The sequence below is a fragment of the Panonychus citri genome, unplaced genomic scaffold, assembly GCF_014898815.1.
Source record: "Panonychus citri isolate SS breed McGregor unplaced genomic scaffold, ASM1489881v1 Contig00077, whole genome shotgun sequence".
NCBI lineage: Eukaryota > Metazoa > Arthropoda > Arachnida > Trombidiformes > Tetranychidae > Panonychus > Panonychus citri.
In genome coordinates, this window is record NW_026515482.1 from 235 (window position 1) to 24,289 (window position 24,055).

General features: G+C 33.3%; 1 protein-coding gene and 2 pseudogenes across 1 annotated transcript; 2 read left to right on the forward strand and 1 right to left on the reverse strand.

Annotated features, from left to right (window-relative positions):
* Positions 1–1,589: 1,589 nt before the first annotated feature.
* LOC128386771 (tigger transposable element-derived protein 6-like) lies at positions 1,590–2,648 on the forward strand. The gene has a single exon (XM_053345845.1). It carries the CDS (start codon positions 1,629–1,631, stop codon positions 2,646–2,648), a length of 1,020 nt encoding a protein of 339 aa, XP_053201820.1. The 5' UTR covers positions 1,590–1,628.
* A 6,320-nt stretch (positions 2,649–8,968) lies between these two features.
* Positions 8,969–10,645, forward strand: LOC128386964 (uncharacterized; annotated as a pseudogene).
* A 1,671-nt stretch (positions 10,646–12,316) lies between these two features.
* On the reverse strand, positions 12,317–13,212 carry LOC128386965 (uncharacterized; annotated as a pseudogene).
* Between the last annotated feature and the right edge of the window lie 10,843 nt (positions 13,213–24,055).

The following is a 24,055-nucleotide window of genomic DNA, read 5'->3' on the forward strand; positions in this document are numbered from 1 at the left end:
ACAATCATAATACTTCTGTTTGATATCGTCCATTTCGAGATAATCAGCAATTTCCATCATTGAGAAGGCATTTTCCATAGATATTGATAGATGATTGTTGACGATAAAATCAACAATATTATCAAATGAATTTTCATCAAGATCAAGTTCTATTTTGGTTGTGTCACAATCAGAATCGGCAAATAGTTTCACAAAGTAAGGAATCGATGATAACTTTTGTTTAGATATTTCATAAGATTTTTTTCGGTTCACAATTGTCACTTTCGGATCTAACAATGTCCATTGTTGCTCGGCCATCTTGAGACACTTTAATTATCGCTTATAAGAAACTAACAAACTACAGCAAAGACTTTTGCTTTTATACTCAAACGGAGAAAAGAAAATGGTGACCACTAGGTTTCCTCTTCAAACACAAAATATGATTGGGTTTGTGAAAGGTCGATTCGAGTAAATTGATCGTCAACTCCCGTGAAAGAATCGATCATCACAGACAAAGAAAACAAAAGAAAAAAGAAAAAGTAAAGCAGATTATTCATCTTCCTCAAGCTTTTCTTTTTTCTCTTTATCTTTGTTTAAAATAGATTAAGATCGATTAAAGTCGTTATGGACAATCTCTATTGGCTACTTAAGATAATTGAGAGAGTCATTTATCATATGCTTAGGTCCTGAAGATGTTCTTAGGCCCTTCAACCAAAGTATCGCAACTTGAGTTTTGTCAACTCACAAAACTATTAATAATTAAACTTTGATCATGGTCATTGACAATGACATTCATTAAATTTTGACCAGTCAATACATCGAGTAAAGTTGTTGCACCTAAAGAAATAATTAAAGAAACAATTTGTTAATAATGGAACAAATAATCAACCAGATCCGCTAATAAATATACTGAATTACCTGCTCCTGATGGACCAAGAATAGCCAATAAATTACCCAATTCAACATAACCAGAAACTATTGAACAATTAAGGTAAGAAAATCAATAAATCGATTTGTTTCCAAAATCTAATTAATCGCAACTCTTCATGAGGATGGCACAAATCATCAGAAATCAATGTGAATATCTAGTGAAGACTCTTTTGACTCTAACTCTTGACTAATTTCCTTTAAAATAGTTCGTTCCATCATTGAAATTCACGTAAAGATCAAGGTAACCATTACCAAATTGAATCAGATAATACTAACCTTAGGTTCTCATCTAGAATAATTACAGTAAAACCTCTGATAATGGGACTCTCCGAAAATGGGACTTTATGATTATACGGTCCCTCAAAGAAGAGTAATCATGTTTGTTTACATATTCTATTCACAAAATGCCAAGAAGAAATTTATTAAATTGTGAGAAAGAAAATCTAATTAATAAATTAGAAACAAATAAGTTCGATAATAATCAGTTACAGAGTATTTATCATATTGGTCGGTCGTCTCTTTACCGTTGTTTAGCTAACAAGGAATCAATACTTACAGCAATCGAGAATGGTCATGGTAAAAGGTCAAGGTAAAGGTTGTATTCGTTTCAATAGCTTGAGTCTAAATTTTTTTTCTTTTTTTCTTTTTTTATTATTAATAGAATTGAAAAGAATCAGGATCTAATTGTACATGATAATCTAGTGAAAGAGTTTATTCTAATGTGTCAATCGAAAGGGTTATGTGTAAGCACTAAATTAGTTCTGGAAGTAGCAAAGGAAAAGGCGATCGAACTTGGAAGAGACTTAAAGTGTAGTAATGGTTGGTTCGAAAAATTCAAAAAAAGAACAAATTTAAGACTCGGAAAAATTCATGGAGAAAGTAAATGTGTTGACAAAAGAAAAGTCGACGAATGGAAATGTGAAGTGATACCTCGATTAGTACTTGAGTGGCAATCTGAATTTATTTACAACTGTGATGAAACTGGTCTTTTCTGGCGACAAATTCCTAACAGAACTTATTTCTTCAGCAAACATGAACACGGAGGAGATAAAATATTCAATGAGAGAGTTTCCATCTTATTCTGTGTTAATATGAAAGGAGATAAAGAGATACCTTTAGTTATCGGCCGTTCAAAAAAACCAAGGTGTTCATATGGTGGTTGGTTAGATGATGTTAATGTTATTTATCGATCTCAAGAAAATTCATGGATGAATACGAGTCTATTTGATGAATGGCTAACAAATTGGAACCAAAGACTAATCAATCAGGGGAAAAAAATTCTTTTATTATTAGATAATTTCTCTGGACACAAAGTTGATTTTTCCAAGTTTGAAAACATAACATTCAAGTTTCTACCATCGAACACAACTAGTTTCACTCAACCTCTTGATAGTGGAATAATCCATTCATTTAAGGCTAAATATCTTAACCTCATGATAAAAAGATTCATTTCTGAAATTAACATGGGGAAATTAAGTGAAATCATGAAGAATCTAACATTACTTGATGCGCTTAATTGGATTGATATCGCTTGGAAAGAAATCACTAGTCAAACTGTTACTAATTGTTGGTCACATTCAGGTTACGTCAATTTAGATATCACACCGGAAATGATACATGATTATGAAATTGAATTAGAAAATACTCTCAATGAATTTGCAAATGTTTCTTCCGGAAGTTGTTCCTCGAAAGATTTACTTTCACAAGTTACTTTTGATTATGAAAATTTCTTTGATTAATAAATGATTTCTATTCGTACGAATGCTGTGTAAATAGTGAGAATAAGCTATTTCCACTCAGTCCCATTATCAGAGGTTTTACTGTAATATCGTTTAAAATCGATAGGTCTTACTCATACAATTATCGAAGATAGCAACCAATCCGGTAAAGATTTAGTTGAAAAACGAGTCAGTGAAGACTCACCTTGTCACATTTTGTCAGTGAAGACAAATGTATCACCTGAATTCAAGTCAGTGAAGACTAAGAATTTGAATCTTCTGGATTGATTGAACCCTCTCTTCACTCGCCTTATCCTTTCAAAAATTGTATGCTTAACCTTAGATTAATTTCCTTTTCTCATAAATTGTGTTTAAAATTCATTTGTTTCATATAACGAGTATATGTAACCTTCTTTTGACTTTGAGCTTTACTCTGTAATCAGCTCATAAATCAGTTGCTTCAAACAATTAATCTAGATTATTGTTAAGTGTTTTCTCTCTTGATCAATTAGCGATTAATTTTGCTCTCATCTCTCAATTACAATGATTTCTAGACCTGAACCTTTGGATTCTGAGTCCAATGAGTATCAGTTTAGTCAATCAAATCAATCAAATCAATCAAATCAAGTTAATCCATCAATAATGAGTGTTAATCTTTCGAACCTATTAAAAAATCATGTGACTATTGAACCTTTTAAGGGTGACAATGAAGATGTTATTGACTGGTTACTACAATTCGAATTAGCATCTCGAACCTTGTCCTTAGCCTAGAATCAAATCAATCAAATTCAATCGAAAAGAAACTATTGTCTACTCTTTACCAATTACAATCAAAGTTTGATCAATTAGAGAATAAACTCAATGCTTTAACCGTAAGAACCAATAATACAAACAGAATTAGCTGTAACTTTTGTGGTCATCGAGGTCATAGTGAAGAAAACTGTAGGTTCAGAATTTCAGCTCTTCTGACTAATTGCTTTCAGCCAGTCAACAGTCAACTCACTCAGCCTTCGCAATCTAATCAACAGAATGCGACAGAGCACTCGACTATTAGTCAACCAAATTATGCAGCTCAGCCGACAGTTAATCAACAGTCTCTTGCACCTCAAACTAATAATAACCAATCAATCGAGTTTCCCATCTCAATCAAATCAACAACCATTTTACAATCAAAGGTGAAGAGGCAATAGAAATTATCATCATTCGAACAATGACCAAAATTGGAGAGAGCGTAATCAGAATAAACAAAGTGAAAATCAGAATCAATCAGAGCCAATTACCCAAAGTAATCAAGGTCCTCACATCAGAGCAATTACCAAAGGTAATTACGATGCTGAGGATGATTATAGTAGTGATGAGGGACCCCCGATTTCAGCTGTTTGCTTAATATTCAAGAAAAAACTCCAATTCATCAACAGCTTAAAGTCGATAATTTGAAAGTCGAGGCAATGTTTGACACAGGTTCAGATATGACCTTAATCACTAAAGAGCTAGTTAATCAATTAAATTTAACTTTACAACCTTACAAAGGTCCGATTCCTTTAGCAGCTAATGATAAGCCAATTCAGATCCTGGCCAAGTTGAAATAACAATTAAGATTAGCGACAATAATTCAGCTCTATTGATTGTAACAACAGTTCAAGTGATTGATCGATTACCATAGTAGTTCAGTGTCCTAGTCAGTCAAGATGTCATGTCAAAAGCAAACATTATAATTGATTGCTCAGCCGGTAGAGTTCATATAAATAGTCAACCAACAAGACAAGTTGATACCGAAGCAACTGATCTAAGTGAATCTGAGCCTATGACCGAAAGTGAATTTGATACTGTTGATGTTGATAATATAAGTAATTCATTGAACCTCGAAATTGACAGTGAAGTCAGCGACGAGGATAAAAATAAATTACATGAATTAGCTAGTGAATTCAGAGATGTGTTTGCAACGACCCAAAAAGAAATAGGTCGATCCAATTTATTCACTCACTCTATTGACACCGACAATCATCCTCCGATCGCCTGTGCAACTTACATCCAAGGCTCAACTAAGAGAGAGATAACAAAATCATTAATCGATGAAATGATACAAGATGACCTCATTGTTGAGTCATTCTCACCTTGGTCCTCACCTGTTGTCTTGATCAGTAAGAAGACCAAAGACTGGAGACTCAGTGTCGATTACCGCAAATTAAACGCGATAACGAAGAAGGATCGTTACCCAATACCAGATATTAACACCTCATTGGATTGTTTACAAGGTGCACGATATTTTAGTTTACTCGACCTTCGAAGTGGTTACCATCAAGTGGAAGTTAATCCGCCTGATCGAATCAAGACGGCCTTCGTCACTACATTTGGAGTATATGAATATAAAGTGATTCCGTTTGGACTTTGTAATGCCCCTGCCACGTTCCAACGATTGATGGACGTTTGTCTCGCTGGCCGCAAGTACAACTCTTGTTTGGTTTACATTGACGACATCATCATTTTCAGCAAAACAATGGATGAACATACAAATAGACTCAGATTAGTCTTGAATAGATTGAGAACCGCTGGTCTCACCCTAAAACCTGAAAAATGTACCTTCTTCAAGAAAAAGATTCTTTACCTTGGTTACATCGTCAGTGAAGACGGCCAAGAGCCTTATCCAGAGAAAATCAGAAAAATTGAGAATTAACCAATTCCTCTCGATTCGTGATGTTAGAGCCTTCGTTGCCCTTTGCTCATATTATTATCGCAAGTTACTATCAGAGACTTCGCCAGATCGCCCGGCCTTTGACTCAGTTAACTCGAAAGGAAGCACCATTCAGTTTGGGATCAGATGAACACTCAGCATTTGAAAAACTAAAACAATTACTTTGTTCAACTAATGTCCTAGAACATTTTGACCCAAATCGCCAGATCCAATTACGAGCCGATGCCTCTGATTTTGGCTAAGGTGCGATTCTCCTTCAGCGACACGATAATAAATGGAAACCGATCGCCTATGCTAGTCGACAATCACAAGGTGCCGAAGTTAACTATCCAATATCTGATAAAGAGTGCCTGGCAATCATTTATGCCGTTGAAAAATTTCGTCATTCCCTTGCGGGGTCAAAATTTGAAATTGAAACCGATCATTGCGCCTTGTGTTTTCTCAGATCAAAAACTAAACTTCTTCCAAGATTTATGAGATACTCCATCACCTTACAATCATTCGATTTTACAATAATTTACGAATCGGGAAAAATTTATGCCGATTGCCTCAGCCGTTACCCGACTTATGATCCTCAATTCAACGATAAACTAGAACAATGCTAACAAGAGGATGATATCTTCACCCTCTTGGTTCAAGAAGATTCAAAGGAGATGAATAAATTAATGACCGAGCAACAGAGTGACCCATTCATTCAACTCAAACTTAACCAATTATCAAATTTAAATTCATTGGATAAAACAACAAAAACAAAATTGATCAATAATCATCGTTTTCGAAATGGTGTTCTTGAAAGAAAAATTATCACTGAATATGGTAGTCGATGGGTTCAAGTCGTTCCTGAGACTCTAATTGATGAATTGTTAATCTTATTATGATGATCCGACTGGTGGTCACTGTGGAATTTACCAGACTTACAACAGAGTCAGGCAACGCTATTATTGGCCAAAAATGCATTAAGTACAGCAAACTCTCTTAATGCATAAAATTGTGGGTTAAATCGCAGTTAATATACAATAGATGGCGTTAGTTTTTTTCTGCCTTTGGCTGTGCATTTACCGTCTATTCTAACGCCACCTAGTGGGAATTAGCTGCGATTTAACCCACAATTTTATGCATTTATCGAGTTATGCATTAACCGAGAGTTTACTGTAATTACAAATTACATAAAAAATTGTCGTGATTGTCAATTTAAATAACAAATTAAACATGATGCTCCCATGAAATCGATTCACGTTGGACGACCATTTGAGAAGCTCGGCATCGATATTGTTGGCCTATATGGCGATATATTGCCCTTCTCATCTGGCAAAAAGTATATCATTGTGGCCACTGACTATTTTACTCGGTGGGTTGAGACCAAGGCGCTCACTCACAAGACCGCCCCGGTAACTGCAAAATTTTTAATCGAAAATATCCTCTCTAGTCATGGTTGCCCCTCCTCCATATTGTCTGATCAAGGTACCAATTCCACTTCATCAATCATCCAAAAATTAAGTGAATTTATGACATCAAAATTGCAATTTTCAACACTTATCATCCTCGAACCAACGGATTAACTGAAAGAGTAAACCGAACACTCTGTCAAATGTTAATTCATTATTGCTCTGAAAACAAATCCAAATAGACACAAATGTTACCTCGCATCACCTTCGCTTACAACACCGCAACCATTAGCAACACTAAATCTTCCCCATTTTATCTAATCTATGGACGAGAACGAATTTTCCCTATTGACATCAAACTATCACCACAAAAAAACTAAATTTTGAAACTGGAAAATTCTGTCACAAGGTGCCTGAGGCTGGACTCTGGAAATTATCGGATTGTATTCAAATTGGCTCTTACAAATTCCAAATTAAAAAATCCCAAACAAAAATCGTCAATGAAGATTTTTACGTTTATTGTTATGGTCACAATCTTACCATTTTAAATATTACTCGACCTTGTCCCAATCAAGTATTGAAAATATCCCGATCAATGTCTCTCCGAATCGGCGATTTCTCCCTCTCCTATTAGATGCCTGGTGATAGTCTCCCATTTACATTTATACTAAATTTACTCATTTTAACCCGATATCTACGTCGAGTCTGCAACTCTTATGGTGTTCCGATTTCACCCAGCGATAGGAATGACCAATGGTTCAGATTTCAATGCACCCAGTTAGACCATCGAGTATATGCCAAAGTTACCATCTCCGCTGCTACTGATGATAATTTGAAAAGAGGATATTTACAGTTAATGAAACTCTTAGACAATTGTCCAGTGAAGGACAGGGTAAGAGAAATTCACTGTAGCATTTGCTTCCGCTATAGCCATTTAGAAAAAGATTGTACTTTCTGTGCCGCTTGTCTCGAGGGTGATCATCTAATTGCTGCCTGTCCCTGGCTAAGAAAAGAGGAACCTGAGCAACCAAGGGTTAACCTTATAATCTCGAACCCAAAACGACACGATTATCGACAGAAAGATAGAGTCGATCATCCTATCTTTTGGAAAAACACTGGCAATATAGATTTCAAGATGCTAGATAAATTAAATCCTATTGGTCCAGAAAACAACCTGAAAAAAACGTTAGCCATTGATACCGAAGGTCTCTCTACAGATGAAAAAGCTGATAGTCCTTGCCGCTTGGTTCGCAAGTGCTTTGCTAGGGGCTCAAGTCATTTACAGTGCCTTCGTCAAAAGCAATGACATTAATTACCTTACAACACCCATCTCTAGCGTCCAAGCCCAACAAGTCAAAAGTGGTAAACCCTTGGAAGAAATAAAGAAAAATATTCTACTCGCATGTGCAGATAAAAGGGGATTGATTTTCGTTTCTCATGACAAAGAGCTACTGAAAATTGGAATCACATCAGCTGATTTAAAGGAACGGGAAATTGAGTAAATATTGAGTAATTTGGTAAATGTACAACAACTATTTGGAGGTTCTGCATTATGTAAATTGGTCCAATTTTATTTTCCATCTTCACAAGGATTAAAAAGAGACAATGATAATCCAATAGATAGTCACAACCCCGCTCTAGACGCTTGTTTTACTATTAAACTTTAAAGAAAACACCTTAGCATGAAAAAAGGTAATGAAATGTTTCGAGCCCTGATGAAGTCTCATCCTTCGTGAAGACAAATAAGAATTTTAAACATTGGGAAGAGTACAATAAATTCCTGCAAATTCTAAATAAACCATGTTCATCATAATCATCATGGTCTTCTCAAGATCAACAAGGACCATAACTTTCTTCTACAATAGGCTTTTCACGAAACACCAGTCAAGTTGAAACAACATCGAGATCCGTTGATCAAGTTGGTTCAAAAAAGAGAAAAAGGAAATCCAATAAAGTATTTAAATTACCTCCCATTGAAGCACCGACTGAAGGTGATTGGAATGCACCTTTACCATTCACAGGGACTGCTCAGAAATGAGCTGACGGAGATGTAGTGATATTAAATCATTAGATGATCCCATTTGATAATTGTTACCAACCGTTTGTTAGGTTTAGAAAAATTATAAACCAAGTACTTAACATTATCAGTTGCCGTATAAACCGATAACGCTCATACAGTAAAATTGTATTAATCAATAAAAGTAGTTAGTAACGGTGTTACCAAAACCTAAGAAAGGTTAAAATGAGTTTTATTTTCTTTCCTTATGAAAACGTTTAGTGATCGTGAACCGACCCAAAAAGTTAACCAACAGATCGGAACATCAATCGATGGAGCAGGTAAAAGTTCGTAAGTTAAATAATGAGCGATTTTTGGATTTTAGATGACTATTCGCTGGCTTGATTATAATTCTCACTGATATTTTGATTCCTAAAAGTATCTATTCTTAGCCAAATTCTGATTTTATTGCTAATAATCTCTGCATATATTTAATACAAATAATGTATCTTCTCAATGTCGAAGCTCAAATGTCCTGTTTAATTTTCTCAATTGAAGATTCACGCTTCCATCTGGTAGATGGCGAAAGTAGTGGAAATCATTTTTCCTTTCTTATCTAAAAGCAGCTTAATTCTCTGACGTAGGCCTGAATTCTGACCGAATCTTTAAATCTTCCTGATTATGATTTATTCCAATAGATGGCAGAATTAACAATAGTATTTCCTATTCACTCTTTATATTTGATTTAATTAAATGTTTTTAATTGTTTTTAAATTTAAAATTAAATTAGATTATGTTATATTATGGATAATTGTGATTCCTCTAAGTTTTTGTGTGATATTTGTGAAAGGACTTTTAACAGATTGATAGTATCCCCATAATATCCACATCTATGTTATTTTAAATAGATTTTCTTGATTGGAAACTCAAGTTAGAAGCTGATGAAAACTCGAGCTTCATAAGTTTCCGAGGTGCCCGTAAAACTAAAGAAACAGAAGTTTATTATTATACTTGTTGTGGAAGTGGATCATACGATTCAAAAGCTCAGAAGCGACAAGAAAGAGTTCAGGGGACTAAAAAATAGGAAGTCGATGTCCAGCTTTCATTAAAGCGATTAAAAATCTTAGAGTGGTTCGGTTTCAGTCGAGTTCACTTCAACTCATGTTGGACATGAATGTAAACTTAAATTTCTTGATGTCCCTGAACATGATCATGAATTGATTGCCACTGAGCTAGCATCACAAGTTCCAAGGTCGGTGGTTCTTAATAATATACGAGCTTCACTCGAATCTAAATTAGAAAGAAAACACCTTGTTACGGCTAAAGATATCTAAAATATTGATGCATCTTTACATTTATTGAATAATGTAAAAAAATATTCTGATGATATTTTGAGCGTCGAAATGTGGATGGAACAATTTGAGGAACTGCCGAAGAACTCAGTATTATTATGCGAGAAAGGTCACAATCAATTCATGCTTGCGATAATGAATGAGACACAATGTTTCATGTTCAAAAATACGGACAAAAAATCATAAGCATTGACTCAACACATGGTACGAATGCTCATCAATTCCAATTAACTACGATTTTAGTTATTGATGATAACAAGTGAGTATAAGTTTTCTCTCATTTTCTTAATCTCCTCTCTCTCTCTCTCTCGATTTTTCTCTTTCTTCTATTTCTCTCTCTCTCTTTCTGATGTTATTATCCACATATCGATTGATACAGTTATGGGTTTTCAGTCGCATTTCTCCTCTCAGAGAGAATAGACACAGAGACATTCATCAAGTTTTTCAGAGCCATAAAGGATACTATTGGTGTGATTGAAACTCGCACATTCATGTCTGATGATTATCCCGCTTATTTTAATGCATGGTGCGCGGTGATGAATAACCCTGAGAATCAGTTGATTTGTGCTTGGCAAATAATTCATTCATGGTAGAGAAATTATAAAAAAATTCCTGATCTCAATAAGTGAGGAGAAGTTAGAACAAGTTTACCGAAGATAATAAGACTCACAATGAAAGTGAATTTGAAACAGAATATTCTCGTTACATTGAATATCTGTTAGCAGATCAGCAAACATTGAAATTCGCTGAATATTTACAGTCTCATTACACAAAATGACGTAAACTGTGGGCTAATTGTTACCGAAAGGGATTAGGAATAAACACTAATATGCATCTGGAAAGCTTAAATAAGTAAGTAAAAAAATATCTTACAAAAATTTTTACTTGATTCTAATTTAAACATTTTTTATCGATATTAAGAAAACTTATCAATAAGGACTTATCCGAAATGAGTAGTTTTTACTAGTTGCTAACACTAACTAGTAGCTCCATACAAGTAGTACAGTCCGAATCTGAAAATTTACAATTATTTAGTGGTTACCATGGCATTAGGGATAGTATAAGGGTAGAAATCTAGTCGGTGTTTTTGCTCATCTACTTTTCATCCCTTCACACAACTTTTGGGTTGCTAAGGTAAACAAGGATTTTACATATTTTTTTCATGAAAATAAGCCTCCCATAAACAAAAATTTTAGATAATCATTTTTAAAGATAAGATTTGATTAATTTTCGACAGTACTGAATCTATTAATTTAATTAAAATAGATAAAAAAATTAAATAATCCTTTAATTGATGTTTTTGTATTGATGAAACATTGGAATTACGATAGATGGCGCTCTAACTAGTAAGTGATTCGGATGCTACTTTTAAGTATTTTCTATCTAGTAAATACTATCTAGAGTAGTATGTAGTATTTACTACACATTTCGGATAAGTCCTAAGTTAGTATCAATTTTACAAAGGAAAGCAAGTGAAGCGGTTGGATGTCGCAGTTACAGGCTTGATGAGTATGTTACTTGACTATGAATTTAATCGTCTCATCCGCCTTGAAAAAGGGACGAGAAGTAATCATAGTTGGAAAAACAAGCAACGCCACATTGCTGCCATTTCTGAAGAATATCAGTGGGCTGAGACAGAATCCAACCAATGGTCAATTGTAATACCAGAGCAAGGTGAAATTTATACAATCAGAGACACAAATAACAACATTTGTTGTAATAATTCGTGTGAACAATGTAAAATTTGTTATCATTGCTTCATTTGTTCATGCGCTGATTATTGCGTTTCCTCGAATATTTGCAAACATATTCACTTCATTCACATGAACTGCTCAACGAAAGATAATGAAGATAATAATCTAATGATAGTTGAGAATAATGACCAGCAGATTGAAGCAGATATGATTTCGAGCTCATTGCCAAAAAACCGGAAAGACAGAAAAGCTGTCACTCGAGCAAAGAACAAGACGATTGATTAACTCATTCACTGCCTTGGTCACTTCTACAGTTAATGATAAAGAATTACAGCTGATAAATGATGTTATTAAACCGATAAAGCCATCCATCTTAGCGCTAAGAAGAAAATCAAAAGCACTAACTAATGCGAAAACTTCTGGAAACCTACGAAAAATTATAAAACAGAGATTTAACGTTCCAAAGAAAAATCAATGTAAAAAACTTCAAACAATAATAGAAAAAATTAGTTAATAAATTGAATCATTTAATGAAAATAATTTTGATCTTTGGCATCAAGCAATTGAAAAAATAATAATGAATGAATCTGAAAAGGAAGAAAAGAAAAAATTAAATATCCACATAATATCCACAGGTTGTAATAATTACCTATCCTTGTCGTGGACGACCAAGATTTGAATGGCGCCGATCCTGGGAATCATATTGGGTGATTCCCATATATAGGTGATTCGACCTGGACAGCCTTCACCACAGGAAGCACCACAAGTGTGCTTTAAAGAGCCAGGAGCCCGGCAGAGGTTGACCTCGTGGTCAGTGCATGAATACTGCTGACCACAGAATTGGCAATTTTTTGCCGGATTTTTTTTCCTCGAATTAACCTAGAAAACACAAAAAAATGATTAAAATACGGAAAGTAAGATTATAATTGTCATAATAATATCTGTGAGATGCTAAGATAACTTACATTTTTTGGAGGGACAGTTAAGTCCACTACATTCTTCCATTTAGGGTTGACGTAACCACGGAAGGGGAGATGAGGAGCGTCAACATCACGAGCCCAGACATCGGAGTCCATCCATTTGACTCGCTTGACTAATTCCAATGTTAAAAGATCAGAAAAGAAAAACAAGATTAATTATAAATATCCACATAATATCCACAGGTGAACTTACTTTCATCAGATTCAGGGTTTCGTTTTAAATAAGATCCCTCTATCTTTTTAATTGAATGGAAATATCCACTATCTTCTTCGTCTTCATCTCCAGTGTCCTCGGGACCGGAGTCAATAATTGGGGGATTGGGCCATCCTAATCGGAGGAATCCTCATCCCTTGGTGGGGTGAAACCACCGGCGCCCATCGCTACCGAGCTCTATATATATATAAAAACAATAGAAAAAAGAAAAGGGTTAAAATATTAAAAAAACACTGATTAAGAAAAAAATTAAAACTTACCATTGATGCCATGGCCAAAAACGAATAAAATTAAAATAAAAATTTAATGTAAATATAAATAAAACACAATTAATTAATTAAATTTAATAATTTTAATTACAATTAAATTAATGTAAACATTAAAATGAAAATTATGTTCAAAAAACATAGACAAAGAATCTGATTGGATAAAAAAAATAACGTGACCATGAGATTTTAAGATTCGGTCAGGATTTAGGTTTAAGTAATTCTCTGCAGAAAAACTTCAAGTCTTGAACTGCAAGTTTGTAGCTCAACAGTTACTTCGAGTGTTTGTTCAACTATTAAATTATTATTATTGATTGAATATTGATTTGTATTGAATTTTTTTTTGAAAATGAAAAGAACCTTTTGACAAAGAAAAATATTAGACGTAGAAAAGTAAATCAAATTAAACGAAGCATTAAAACATAAATATAAATAATTACAGATACATGAAGAGAAGATTAATTCCTTTATTAGGAAGTATTTCTGTCCAATCTCTCATACAAAATCATATCTAAAATTTTCAGTTTCTTTATTGGAACGCTTATTAAAAATGGATTTGGTTGTTTCTTCGGAGTTGCAGATGTTCGAAGCTATTGTTCGGTGGTGCGCAGTTGATGAAACTCGAAAACAATATCTACCTCAACTCATGAGGTTCATAAACTTTATTCATATGAATGGTGAAGAGATTCTAATGCGCGTGTCAATATTTTATAGTGACATTAGTAGTAATAAAACCTCCGCTTCTGAGCCACTCAGAAGCGGAAGTGGGGGTAAAATAATTATCCTGAAAATGAAAGGGGGAAATAATTCAATAATAATCATAAACCAGAAAAAAATGTTCATTGAATTTCGCGCTCTTACAATATACACGTACATGATACTGGATTCATTCTTTAATGAATCTTTAAAGATATTTTGTTTACTCCTGTAGCTGTTTCATTGTGAATTCTTTTGCTAAAATCTTTTCAAAACTGAATTTATATTATCAATCATGTTTTTCAAACTACCAATCACTTATCTATTCATTCTGGGTAAGAATTTTAATAAGAATGTTTTATATTAAGACTAACGCTTAATCATTTTCAATCATTAAAGGTATGGTTTTGATGAAAATCTAAATTCATCAAGCAACGCGAATATGAACAACCCTCAAAGTAGATCTGGTGAGTTGTTTTAGCTAACATAAGTTAATTTAAATCATTGTTATAGTCTAAAATCATGAATTTTGATGAAATGAGGTGACCCTCATGAATAGAAAAAAACACCATGCACCTAATTTTGACTACAAGACACTATTAAAACTCCGATTTTAAAAATTTTTCAGTTGAATCTGAATGATAGCATAGTGGTAAGACGTTAGCTTTGTGTATGCAAGGGAATACGTTCAAACCACGGTGGTGACAATTTTTTTTCCTTTTGAATAAAACTTTACCATGACTATTAACATTGATTATGAACATTTTTCCTATATTAGCAACTGATCAACAAAATGAGAATCCTCAAACGACCCAACCGGAAGCTCACCAACTCACTGTGGAAGAGGATGAAGAGAGATCAGAGACCGAAAACCGATTAAATGAACTGCGAGCGGCCAGACGAATGCGTTTGAACAACGAATCACTGCTCCATCAACATCTGAAACTAGTTCTGCAGGTGAGTTTGCCTTAGGAATCGAAATATAACATGTCAATTATTGTGATAATAAAAATAGATTATGTTCAAGTCGTCAGCGACAAATGATTAGGGTGTCAAATGATAGGAAGTAATAGTAGTATTAATCGACATGAGTTTCAATCAATTTGAATCAGGGATAAGATTTTATCACCTATTGGGACTTAACATTATGATATTAGCTACTGATAGATTATGTTCAAGTCGTCAGCGACAGATGATTAGGGTGTCAAATGATAGGGTAATAGTAGTATTAATCGACATGAGTTTCAATCAATTTGAATCAGGGATAAGATTTTATCACCTATTGGAACTTAACATTATGTTAATAGCTACTGACAATAGATTATGTTCAAGTCGTCAGCGACAGATGATCAGGGTGTCAAATGATAGGAAGTAATAGTAGTATTAATCGACATGAGTTTCAATCAATTTGAATCAGGGGATAAGATTTTATCACCTATTGGAACTTAACATTATGATATTAGCTACTGACAATAGATTATGTTCAAGTCGTCAGCGACAGATGATTAGGGTGTCAAATGATAGGAAGTAATAGTAGTATTAATCGACATGAGTTTCAATCAATTTGAATCAGGGGATAAGATTTTATCACCTATTGGAACTTAACATTATGTTAATAGCTACTGACAATAGATTATGTTCAAGTCGTCAGCGACAAATGATTAGGGTGTCAAATGATAGGGAATAATAGTAGTATTAATCGACATGAGTTTCAATCAATTTAAATTTGGGGATAAGATTTTATCACCTATTGGAACTTAACATTATGTTAATAGCTACTGACAATAGATTATGTTCAAGTCGTCAGCGACAAATGATTAGGGTGTCAAATGATAGGGAATAATAGTAGTATTAATCGACATGAGTTTCAATCAATTTAAATTTGGGGATTAGATTTTATCACCTATTGGGACTTAGCATCTTAATTTCATATTTCTTTCTTCTCATCCCAAGAAAACAACACGTCCGCCTCTGATGAAAGCCCCGGTCCTCTTTCCATCGTATCAGATTCTCTGCAACAAGACATCACGAGTGAATCAATAGGGACACAAAATTTTGATCAGCAAACTAGATATAATTTACGCTCAACAACGACCCCTTTGATTCCATCTTCGCCTACATTAGCACCTTCGGTCCCCTCTACTTCAGCTGCTAATTCAGATGAGTATAACGAGGAAGAATATGTTGGTGGTCATGCCGAATTGGTTTTACGATACCCAACGGGCGAAAACGTAAGTTTACTGATATCCACACAATTTATCGACAATAATTTGAAACTTTTATCATTTAGGTGCGGACAAATCAAATAGTAAAGTTCAAAAATCTATCCTATGCTGAAAGTACTCTTATTGAAATCATTGAATATCAAGGCAAACCTTATTGGAGAGGTCGCTATAAAGACCCTCTTTTCGAACAGAAAGATTTAGTTGATTACGATGAGAGAAACAATACATCGTTGAAGCGTAGAAAATACGAGGATCTTCCAGAAGAAGAGAAAAAACAACTTGTTTTTGTCAGCCAAACCCAGAAATTTCATAATGATTTCATCAAAAAATACCCTTATGCTTTTGAATGCGGTTACTGTTTCACTACTAAATGTAGAGCTGACCTTCTTGTTCGTCACATCTTTGGGAGAGACGATTCTACAAATAGATTCGCAACTGTTTGCTCGAAAAGGATCGAAATCGACAATTTAATGGCGCGTATCCATAATCCTCTTAGAGATCCATGGGCGAGAATCATTATAAACGATCCATCTTATGGTTTTGATGATCCGATACCACGGAAAATTGTGTGAATTCAATCGGCATTTTACGAAAAATCACAAAATCACCAATCCTGAAATAATTGGTGATTAATACAATTCATTCTTTTTCATTGTAATACATTTGTAATACATAAATTTTGCTTTTATCTTTTTTACTTTTATAAATTTGTAATCATTAGAAATTTGTAACCATTGGTTATTTTATCGAAATTGACAAAATTAAACAGCACTACTCAAATGATTATCTATTACTCATCATTTTTTCATTGTTTATTTCTTTTCAGGTGCCCTACAAGGTTAACACCTCCACGTGGTGTAGGGTGGGTGCTTAATCGAAAGCAGCTAAGTTAACCATTTTATCTTTGCTCTTATCAATGAATTATAGCTTTAAGATTAACTAAAGGATAATTAATTATATTTATAATAGACCCTCAGGTTATGTTAGAGATTCACCAAAATGCTATCAAGATGTTGCAATAAGTTTAATTATCCCCTTAGGATAGGATTATAAGATTATCTTAAAAAGAGATAAAATGTATCTAATTTATATGCTCAAAGCAATGATCGTCAATGAAGATAATGTCTTGCAACTGAATAAAATGACGAGCGAAAAATCATTTTCTTTCATTTTGTTTTTATCCTTTGATTGAAACCTTGAACAAATCTTGAACCTTAAAATGGTGAGTTTTGTTTCTTTTTATCTTGGTCAACCGTTAATATCATTTCTTTCTCTTTTTTCTTTTTTCTTTTTTCTTAGGATTTTTCTTACAAGACTGTCAATCTTAATGATGACACCTTTTGGAAGATTCTTTTCCAGATAAGGAAGGCGGTGGTTAAGTACAACCATATCGATCTCCATGCTATGTACAAATCCTTTCTCTCCTACTATGATTCCATTAAAACAATGGAATTACAACTGGAGACAAATAACAAAGATGAATGGGCGAACCTTTGGTTAAAAACCGAGATAGATTATTTTAAAGAACAGTTGTGGGAAGACTTCATTTTAATCAAAAAAATGTGCATTTTTCTAGAAACAAACCAATGAATTAATTAAGACTGATTTAAAAACTGAATTAATTAAAAGTGAATTAATTATAATTATATCGATCTGTTTCAAATTTTATTATCTCAAAATCGCGATATCATTGATGCATTCAAGACAACCTTCACCATTGCTATATAAAGAAAAATTAAACAGTGGAAATTATCAAAGCAAATTTATAGCTTGAAAAGTACGCTTCAAATTAAATATTTCAACTAACTAATAATGGTGAGTTTATTCATCTATTTTTCTAATTTAAATAATTGTTACTTTACTAATTTAACAATCTTTTTTTTACTTATTTCAGGAAAACATCGAAATTGTCCCGGTTATGACCGACTTGAAGTTTTGGTTACTTCTACACACAATGAAAAAAGCAGCTGATGAGTGGTTGACCGACGAGAAAAAACAATTCATCAATGATTATGCTACAATATTTGGTCACAAAAAACTATTAGAAATTGAAATGCGATTCAATGGACGATCAGAATGGGAGAATATGTGGATCAAATCCGAAATTAATTATCTTGATTATCTTTTGTATATTGGATTCAAAAAGTTCGAACGTAAATATATCAAAGAAAACGTAAATCGATACCACCCAGATATACCTAATCATATCTAAATCTGATTTGTACCCAGAATGCACTACCTTTTTGTTTTTTCATTAAACTTTTTCTCTTCTACTTCAATCTCTTGTTTAAACTCAGTAACGTGCGCAAAAAACGGGATAAATATCAATTTCTTTCTAGATTTTCCTCAATTGATAATCATGTTTAGTGATGAGATATACCTAAAGTGTGTGAAAGAAAGGTTAGAAGATGAAGAAAAAAATCGTCATCCTCATGATATTTTTCGGTTTGAAAATCCGTGTTTCGGTATAAAAGAATTTGACCTTTTTCCTTTAATAAATCGTGCCTGTCCGCCAAAGTTTAGACCAAAAATGCGGATTATTTCATCTCCATATGGTGAGTTCTTATTTGTGAGAAAAATTTATTTTTCATTGTTTTTATTTAGTAAATGAAAATTTAGGTAACAACGATTGGCGATGGCAATGGATGTGTGTTTACTGTGGTTTGTGTTTTTCGAAAATACGGAATATAATGTTACATGTTGTTGGTATTGACATTGATGGTGATCGTCAACCTCGAAAACCAGGGTGTATGGAACGGATAAAGCGAGAGGAACTTAAAAATCGTGGATGGCACATTGAGCCAAAAATCCGACCTTATTTTGAGCCAGTTAATCTTATTCCATCCATAAAAAACTATAGTTATTCCAGAGATGAAACTTCAATTTACTAAATACGCTTTTTCTCTTGAGATAGCTTTTTTTGAATACAAAAAATATGAACAATTGTTTACAGTTAAACAAATAGATTATTGTTTTTCTACATGGAATAGCAATGTGGAAGATGTAACTCAATATTATCATTCCATTCGAGGGTATTTTAGACCAGACTTAATCATTGATCATAAAATACATAAATCAGCTCGGGAAAAACTTGCAGAGGTTAAGCTCCGCCTCAAATTAAATGATGCACGGTGAGTGGTTGTAATTCAAATGATAAATTTAACGGTCAAGGATGATATAAAACCCGAGATCTTGAAAGTTTTTTCTCATTCATGTTTCATTATTTCTAGTGTTTGGGGATCTAATTGTAAGCTAACTGTACCAGAAAATGGAATTATCTCATGAAGTAAGTTTATCTTTTCTACCTAAATTGATTTTAATATTTAATTTTTGTTTTAGTTTGAACAAATTATGAATAGATACAACATAGATAACTATTCTTTGATCCTATGGAATTGGACGGAGGGCGATTCGAGCGACTTTGGGAAGAGTTTATCGATAGAGAAGGCGAGTGAGGAAAGTTGTAATGCGAGGAAGAGTTAAATCTAAAATTATCGAACTCTATGGAAAAATAATCAAACTTGAAAGAGCAAAAAGAAAATTAGTTAAAAATTCTAAAAACTTTATTGTTATATCAAGAATTAATGAAACCATTTCTGTATTGAAAAGAGGTGTAAATCACTGGAAGTTTTATTTAAAAAATTATTAAATATTGAAATCAATTTTAATCTTCTTTCTCATTCATTTATCGTGTAATTTTTTAATGTATAACTAATTATCTATTTTCAGGTTATGAAGTGCACTTGTTGCTTTCATTCATATTCTAACCTCGGGGATTATTTATCTCATCATTGTTGTGTGGGTAATTGTAAAAGAATGGACATTTTTGAGCAATCGCCAGCTAAAAAATCTAAGGACTCTTTTGTTTGTCCAAGTTGTCAATTTGAAGCTGAAATATTGATCGATTATTTATCTCATGAGTGTAGTTCAACAGATGATAGACGAATGGACATTTTTCTCCAACAAGAATCAATTATCAGTGATATTAAAAAAGTTAAGCCAACAAAAAACAAAGAAAAAGTGAAATTCAAGTGTCCATCCTGTAGACATTATTTTTCCAACAGATACAGACTCAATGCCCATAAAAATGTATGTTCATCACAATCACTTATGGAATTACCTAGACCATCAGAATCATTATCATCATTTACTCTTAAACATTCAGCCTTCCGTAAAGTTTTTCGTGTTTATCAACGCAAGTTAGATGGATTAATTGACATAGATCTTGTGAAAAAGAGGATACAACTTCAACTGTATAATCTACTTCTCATCGTTACAGGAACTAGGTCCTGTAAAATACATGATTTTCTTAAATGTTATGTTCCAAAAAGTGGGTATGGATGAAGTAGTCGAAACAAATATTCCATCAATATTCAAATCACTATTACCAGCAACTGATATTCTTCATTCTATAGATGAAAGTTTCTTGGAAATGAAAGAGATAATCGAACAGTTCACTGAAAAGGGTAGTGGTTTCTGGATAATGGACATTCCTGAGATGACTATTTGGATTGCAAAATATAAACCACATCGCGGAGGTTGCTTTGCAAATAAGTTACCCCAGGAATTGATAAGCAAAAAGTGTATTATAACGATCGAATGTGACAATGATTGTTTCATGTACAGTGTTTTATGTGGTATTTACAATCCGAGTCATCCATCAAGAATAACCCAATATACTAATTTAATAAACCGTCACAACTTCCAGAAGTTCAGAGGCAAAGTTGACATTGATCAAATCACCAAATTCGAATCGAAAAATGAAATAAGTGTAAGTGTTTTCACATATGATACAAATCAAAAGTATGTTGTACCACTTCGAGTGAGTAACAAACAAGCTCCTCACCATGTCCGTTTATTTTGGTATGATGATCATTACTATACAATTTCCAACTTTCAAAGACTTTTGAACCGAAGGAGTGGGTGGCATAGAGCTCATTGCGAGCGATGTCTTTCTGGTTTCGATTTCAATGGCAGTTAGACAATCATCTAATGGATTGTTCAACTAAACCTGCAAAAAATTGTCATGCCATTTCCAACTGAAAATAAACCAAGAAGGAACTTTTGCGAACGTAAAGATCTTAAAAAGAGGTCAAACACCCGATCATCGTTTATTGTGACTTTGAGTGTCTTAATGTTCCAACCAACGATCCTAAGAAACCATTTGTTCATTTACCTTAGTTATGGTTACATTGTTGTTGATTGGAACAAAAAAAATTGATAAACAATTTAAACATGGTGAAAATTTGATCCTGACTTTCTTGAAAATCTTAAAAGTCAGCGATAAATGCTGCTTTGTACACTAAACAAGCTCAAAACCATTAGTGATGACAAGTGAAATTGAGGGTGAAATGATAAATGCTATCAACTGTTGGATATGTGAGAAACCATTAAGGGACGATCAGTGGCTGATCATGATCATTTCACTGGAGAGTTCAGAGGTGCCGCTCATAATAACTGTAATGTTAATTATCAAATTCCATCGCGAATTCCAATTATATTCCACAATTTGAAAAATTATGATGGTCACATTATCATTGACACAATCAACAGCTCATCATTCTCCGACAATCTCAAAATTATACCCACAACTATGGAAAAATACATTGGTTGGTATGTGGATGAGTTCGCCTTCCTAGATTCCTATGGATTTTTACCTGCTTCTCTCGATACATTGAGTAAAAACTTATCAATTGATGACAAGAAAAAGTTTCTAGAACAAGAGTGGTTTGATCTTGATTTGAAAGATCTGATGGGTAAAGCTACTCTTCCATATGAATATCTAACTGGAATTGATAAGTTTGATGAACGCAATCTCCCTGCTAAGGAGCTATTCTATTCATCTCTTAATGATTCACATTAGTGATGAAATGTATCAAAGACTAGAGAATTTGGTCACAATTCAAATGTGAAAATTAGGATCTGATTGATTTGTATCTAAAGTAGACATTTATATGTTAGCAGCTGTTTTTGAAAACTTTCGTGATACAAGCTTAAGTGATTTTGGAATCGATCCACCTCATTATATGACTTGTCCTGGTTTATCATTCGCTGCAGCACTTAAGATGTTGAAAATATCTATTGAACTTTTCACTCAAATTGATATGTTATTAATGATTGAAAATGGAATTAGAGGTGGATTCACAACTGTTGCTAAACGTCATGCTATCGCTAATAATCCTAAGACACCTTGTTACGATGGCGGTGATCAAATTCATTTATTATACTTTGATGTTAATAATCTTTATGGAAGTGCGATGATTGACGTATTACCGTTTAGCTCTTACAAGTGGTTCAATTGGTCGGATGACTTTGAGTTGATTCAAATGATTATCAATACAGAAGATGATGCTGATGATGGTTATATTTTAGAACTCGATCTTATTTACCCTGAATCTCTTCATGAGCTTCATAATGATTTCCCAATGGCCCCTCATCGAATGAAAATTGATAAAAATATGTTGAGTCCATACACTCTTAATCTCTTTCATCAGCTCAACATGCAAGGAACTAAACCATCATCATCAGAAAAACTTGTATCAACATTTTTACCTCGTAAAAGATATGTCTTACATTATCGTAATTTAAAATTCTACTTACAAAATGGACTAATTGTTGATAAGATTCATCGAGTGATAACATTCAAACAAAAGGCATGGTTAAAACCTTACATTGACTTTTGTACATTGAAACGTCATCAAGCTGTTGACTCATTTACATCATCATTATATAAACTTTTTGTCAACAGTATCTATGGAAAACTTATGGAGGATAAAAGAAAACATGTAAATGTTGATTTAGTAATGAGTGAAAAAATTGCTACTAAAAAAATAGCCAATCCGTTTTGTCAAAGATTTAAAATACTCAATGAAGATAAAGTTTTGATACAGAAAAAACCTGAAAAAGTACTGATGGACAAAGCTATTGTTGCTGGATTTAGTGTTTTAGAGTTATCGAAATTACATGTCTACAAACTTTATTATGATCGTTTCAAATCATTTTATAAAGAAAATGTAACTTTGGTCTACTCTGATACTGATTCATTCATTCTCGAGATCAAGACCAATTCACTGATTGATGATATGAAAAACTTTGAGGACATTATGGATTTCAGTGACCTGGACCAATCTCATCCTCTTTATTCAAATTTGAATAAGAAAAAAATTGGTTGTTTAAAAGATGAGATGGCAGGTGACGCAATTCACGAAGTTATTGCGATCAAGCCAAAACTTTATATAATTAAATCATCTAAAGGGGAAAAAAAGAGGGCAAAAGGAATACAAAAAGCCGTTGTGGAAAAGAAAATGAGTTTTGATGACTATAAACGGAGTTTATATGAAGAGAGATGCCATAAAGAGATAACGAGAAGAATTGGATCTGAAAACCATAAAATTTCAATGTATAAAAATGAAAAAATTGCAATCTCACCATTTGAAGATAAACGATATTTGTTAAACGATAAAATAAATTCTTACGCTTACGGGCATTTCAAGATTAATTAATAAAAGTCTTTATTAAGTAACTCAAGGTTTTTTCATTTTTTTCTGTTTTACATTTCTCAAACAACTTTAAAAACTTGTTTTTCTGATCAGCCATGATAACAAATAACACACAAAAGTAACCACAAGATGTAGTTGAATCATTTTGATACTTCATTCTTGAAAATTCATATCCTCTGGGTGCAAACCGTTCGATTAACGTTAAAATTTCCCCCTCCGGCTGTCTGCCATAAGAATCAAAATAAAAGGCAGTTCCATTAGAATAAAAGTGCACTGCAACCCAATGTGATCCAGGTCTGTAACTAGGATCAAGATTAATTATCAGAGACCTTGGTTTTTTTGAAATTAATGGTAAACGATTGATTGGATAAACACCACCAAAATATGATATTTTCCTGAGTAATCTAGTAATATCAATTGTCGTTAACA

Coding starts and splice junctions, on each gene's coding strand:
- LOC128386771 (XM_053345845.1), top strand. CDS start 1,629: ATGTGTCAATCGAAAGGGTTATGTGTAAGCACTAAATTAGTTCTGGAA.